Source organism: Phanerochaete carnosa (genome assembly GCF_000300595.1).
Source record: "Phanerochaete carnosa HHB-10118-sp unplaced genomic scaffold PHACAscaffold_10, whole genome shotgun sequence".
Classification (NCBI taxonomy): domain Eukaryota; kingdom Fungi; phylum Basidiomycota; class Agaricomycetes; order Polyporales; family Phanerochaetaceae; genus Phanerochaete; species Phanerochaete carnosa.
This window is the reverse complement of record NW_006767637.1, coordinates 337,238-342,497: the sequence shown is the minus strand read 5'-3', so window position 1 is coordinate 342,497 and position 5,260 is coordinate 337,238. Positions and strand designations below refer to the sequence as shown.

The following is a 5,260-nucleotide window of genomic DNA, read 5'->3' as shown; positions in this document are numbered from 1 at the left end:
AGGACGCCAGATACTTCTCAGCGGGACTTGAGGGCGCAGCACGCCTTGTACGTATGTAATGCCCATTATACGCGGCCGCATAGGATTTTTGATGGCATCCCTTTAATTCGCACATGCAGCGCCAGAAGATGATGTTCCGGCAACTGTGTGCGAGACGGCAGACTTATAACGCTACGCGCGACAGTTTGGATGCGTTGTATGCGGGAGATAGTGGAATGCCTTCGAAATTGGGGCCGTGAACTCTACATTGCGAGGCTTTGAAAGGCAGATTGCTGCTCCGCAGGCCGCAGGACTCCTTGGTCTTGGGTGCTTAACGAAGCACTTGATAAATTCACCAGAGTGCGCTCCATCTGCCGTCAAGAAGCGCGTCTCTATGATACAGCGCTAGCTGACAGATATGGAGGGAAGCATAGTGGAGTGAGGAAGATGTGACCGAAGACGGTGCCTCATGCTCGGCAACATCAGTACGGCACGGCGCTCTCGAGAGCCATCAAACGGGGACTTCAAGCCCTTTGAGCGGACAGAGAAGTCTATGCTTGCAAATTTCTCAGCATCAGAGCGACTAATTCTCCAAACCGGCCCAGCCTAGGAGAGAAAAACTTAGCCAAGTTAGCCTCTTCCATTCCGTGTGCATTCGGGTGAAAGAATCCGAGGATGCTGACATTTTCAAGACAGGCCTGATCAGTGGTTTTGTCCGCCTCAAAGACCAGCCAATAACCCGCCTTATGTCAATGCATGCATACCGTCTTCGCTAAGATACTATTCGAATGGCCTTGTCCCCGTGACACCCATCCGTCCGACCGGATCGATGCTGTGCGACCCGTTCCCAACCGGACGGGGGCCCCGTGACGCGTGAGATCTTTGGGCACAAAGTGAGTTTACACTCAGGCCGTCGTCTCCGTTAGATGATCCTACATCACTTTCGGGAGAATATTGTGGGATGTCTATCGTATCAACTTCTCTAATCAGTATGGAGCAACCTCTGTGAGCGTGAGTTTGGTATATTTGCAAACCGCCCACGGCTTCGCCGATATAACCCCCTCCCCCCTCGGTGCGTCTGTCCAAGCCTGTTCTTCCCTGGTACTATCAACTTGCCTGTTTTGCATCATGTCCAATGCGTCCGGGCCCATAGACAACCCCATTATTATCAATGCCGTGCCTGAGTATGGCGGGACCCTCATCGGCGCGATTGTTTCCGCAGCATTATGGGGTATCTCCTGCATGCAAATGCTAGTCCATCCTGACGCTTTTTCTCGCTGCCCATCTAACTAGTCGTTTGTATAGATTCATGTATTTTCTGAAGTACGTCCGGCCGTTCTTGTGAGGTACATCACTCGACCGTATCAACCCAGCTACGACTCCGATCATTGGTCGCTCAAGCTCTTGGTACGAGCCATTTCTCTGTCCCACGCCGCTATCCTAAAGCATCGTACAAGGTCGTTTACGTATGGGTAGCTGATACCTTGGTGGAGGCTCTCGGATTTGCTGGCAGTAGGTGTATATCCGCGAGCTACTCTGCAGTGCCGTCCTGAATAATATTTCTCCGCTGCCGCCTTTCAGTATTCGACCAGCTAATCATTCGCTGGGGTTCCATCATCGCATTTGACACCATCATGCGGTGAGATACCTCATGCCTTACCCCTTGGAGGATTGCTGACCTGTTTCTCCTTGTAGAACTTTAGTGGTATGTGTTGCGCTACTTCGCCGCTTCGGCTTAGTAACCAGGACTGCTGACCAAGTATCTGTGACGTGAATGAAGATTCGCAGCACTCTAACGGTAGGCGTCCTTCTCGCCACTGCGAGGCAATTGTTGATGTCTGGAACAGCCGTTCGTATCGATTCCTGTACAAATGTTCTTCCTTCGTAGGATTCATCAATGTGAGTGTCTGAGTCAGCAGTAATCCTACCCTTTATCTAATGATATCTTAGTCTCCCAGAGTCGGGGGTGGATTATGCGTGCCACTATGATATTTATGGTGCGTGGAGACTATTATTTGACCTATAGAAGCAAGTAGTACATGCTCAACGGCTATGCGTAAGGCTATGTTGTCCCTTTCGCAGCTGCGTAGGTGCTCCGTTCTTGGCAGTCATTGGTCATCCGTTCTAACATTCAGATGCGTCCAGCTCTGATTACTGGTAAGCTACCGCCATGGCACATTCCATGAGCAACAAGTAACTCCCTGTTTTTAGGAGTGTGGACTGTATGGATTCTGTGAGCATCATTCTTGCTTCTCAAATTTTCGTTTTCTTTTTAGCCTTACGTCAATGGGCTGTGTAGAGATTCACGACAAGGTGCTGCAGCGACTCTGGCGTCACAAAGAATAGTTGTACGTGAGCTAATCAGTGGATGGGCTGAAGGGCTCACGAAACTATTCGCAGACCGTCGAAATTATAAGTCGGGCTATCCCCGCCTTTGTCGACATCTTCATCGCTCTGTGGATGACATTTTTACTCTGGCGCAGTAAAGAGCGCGCGCGAGTCTTCAGGAGGTGCGTAATAAGCAAGCAATAAACGACTGTAAATATTGCAACGGTCACTGACCCTCCTTAACAGATCGAATCGGCTCATACTGCGCTTAATGCTATTGACAATCAATGCTGGTATCTGGACAGCCGTTCTTTCAATCATCGACCTAAGCTTGGTACGCTTGTTGGTGTACAATTTCACGGGGATGCTCATACAGCGGGCCAGATTGCGTGGAACCCCGGTAAACTTATATTCGACGCCTTCGAATTTCCGCTTGCCTCCCTTTACCTTAACATGCTCCTTGCCAGCCTGAATGCAAGGCGATTCCTCAGGCGGAGCGGAGGGAGTGTCGGAGAAGTAAGGCTTACGGCTCTTGAGCTGGACGCGAGATCACGTCAATCTACGGGCCTCTCTTTCCCTCTGACGAGCGACAGCGCTGCGCTTGGCAGATGCGAGGTGAGTATCAGCCTGTAGCTGTGCGAGTCAATAGTGCCAGCTGACAGTGCTATCCTTTCAGGATTCTGCTCTTGCTATCCGCATAGACAAATCTATGACTACACACAGTGACAGTGATCTAGAACGTAATGCCAAAAATTAGCTTCCGGACTTTTATAGACTACGAATACTTCCACGATTGTATTGGAGATCTTGTACGATGCTTTTAGCGCACAGAGATGCGAATATATGAGCTTAGAAGCATGGAAGAACCTCACAAAATGATATTAGTCACATAAACATGTTGTATTCATTAAGCTAGCACAAATGCCCTACGCAGCGCAGTACACATAAAAGGATGAAGGAGAAAGGCGAGTTAGCCAGATGTTCGGCATCCGCCTCTCAGGCCGCGCCCATAATTAGCAAAGAAGGATGGAACAGAGAACTTAAAACGCCGAGTAACTGCACGCGATCCGCAACACCGATTGCTAGCGTCATCAAATGCTCGCTCAATATCAGCCTCTTCTACAAATTCCACTCTGATTACCTGCTCCTAGGTAAAGGCGTTGAAAAGCTCTGGTCACGAGGCTACGCCGGGTTGAAGTAGTTGTCCGACGCGTTTCAGAACGTGAGGCGTTCCTCCCGGAGGGAATGCTGAGCGGAATTGCGAGCGGGCGCATGAAACGCTGGGGAGGCTGTAACGGCGGAACGGCATACTTGGACAAGCAAGTACGACCCTTGCGTGGTCGATTATCATCCTCTGGCTCAAGCGTCGTCTGAATCTATATTGCGCAACAGCAGTCCATCTAAGCTCACTATAGTGTGCTCTTCACGACCTCCCTGTCGACACTCATCTCCAGCTGTCCGTTGCCAGCGACGTCGATACAGTCATGTTTCCGCACGCTCAGACAAATTAGCACGCGATTCAGGCTTGTCAGCACACAAGCACATATCGTCTCTGCTTCCCTGTTCGCCGCAGATCCAATGAGATAGCGCGGAAGTCGACGGCGGTGTACTCAGCGTGCTGAATGGAACGACAGCTACTGTGTCTCTTCCCTGCTCTAGAGCTAGTCGCGCGCGTTCAGCCTGACGCACACCCATTTTCGTCAGCACCGCAAAAAAAGGAGGAAAACAAAGAGTTTACAGTGCGGGGAGCGTATCCGTGTACACTGGTCACCTTGCATTCAGAACGCAGCGGGCGCCGTGGTGCAGAGGAGCAGGACGGAGTGATGAAGCGCAGAACGGCGGACGAAAGAGTGTGCCCAAACGTCCGCACAGCCTGTATATGTGTTGTTCAGCTGGGTCGATTGGTCGCACATTTTGTGGAGTTGCCGCAGCTCAGCAATCTCGAAATGCAGAGTGTTTCGCCCGCGGCTCGCTCGAGAGAACCGATGGAGCTGTTCGAGCGCAATCTCTTGCGGGGGAGCCCAAAAAAGTACCCAAGGCGTGATACCCATTTTGTACAGCGATGCGCGACGACTCTCCGTGTGACAGTAGTTAGTCGCGAACTGCACGGGAATTAAGAAGCTCTTCAACTGAGCTTACACACTAAAATGTGACATTACTGTATGCTTCTTGCGCTGTATATTTAAACAGCAGGTTGCAGCTCTGTCGTGCGAAACCCTCGAGGTCTGGATGCCCAGCCCGTGCACTGTTCCCGTTGCTTCGCCACGCGCCCTAAACGTGACTGCATGGGCATGTACGCGGTAGCAAAATAGAGCGACACGCTGCTATACTCCAAAGAGAGCTCGCCTCTTTGTTTTCAGAGTGTTACCTGGTCAACGGCGCACGTTGGGAGCAACTTGCTCTCAAGTTAAAATTGGAATATTGAAGCCCGAAGATGCCGCGCATTGCCGGGAGGTGTAGGCGCCCAATCTAATTGCCCGGAGCCGCCGGTAGTACAGTGACGACCTAAAGTATTGCAACAGACTACAGAGGGGTGTTAAGATTCCTCAATATCTCTGTGAATATTACAGATGGCTAGACACATTGTATATGGTTTCCAAACTGGACAGCTAGCTGTATTTTCTCAAGGTATTGCATTGTAGCAGAAGGTGTATGCTGGAAGAGTATATCAAAAATAGCTGAAAATATGCGTATTTATCATATAATTTGTAGTATAATACAGACTGTAGAATAAAATTGACTCTGCACATATTAAAATGGAGCTAATTGTACAGTATGTGTACAAATATAATGATGTGATTAGGCATCTATCTGAATGAACTGTAGGGCATATCACATTGGCTTGTTTCTCTTATAGCAGTTTGCACATATCTAACTCCACAATGTGGAGAGGAAAGTTTCCCAAAATCTGTTTACAGTATGTACTTTACTAGGAGAGAGATATAGTAGCAAA

General features: G+C 49.6%; 1 protein-coding gene across 1 annotated transcript; it reads left to right on the top strand.

Annotated features, from left to right (window-relative positions):
- Positions 1 to 1,107: 1,107 nt before the first annotated feature.
- On the top strand, positions 1,108 to 3,064 carry PHACADRAFT_32001 (uncharacterized protein; the record flags this gene model as incomplete). Its single annotated transcript, XM_007399916.1, has 15 exons — positions 1,108 to 1,233; positions 1,285 to 1,302; positions 1,353 to 1,491; positions 1,561 to 1,618; positions 1,675 to 1,684; positions 1,868 to 1,878; positions 1,930 to 1,976; positions 2,006 to 2,065; positions 2,115 to 2,136; positions 2,191 to 2,212; positions 2,256 to 2,327; positions 2,380 to 2,489; positions 2,554 to 2,641; positions 2,692 to 2,922; positions 2,984 to 3,064. 15 exons carry the CDS (start codon positions 1,108 to 1,110, stop codon positions 3,062 to 3,064), a joined length of 1,095 nt encoding a protein of 364 aa, XP_007399978.1.
- Between the last annotated feature and the right edge of the window lie 2,196 nt (positions 3,065 to 5,260).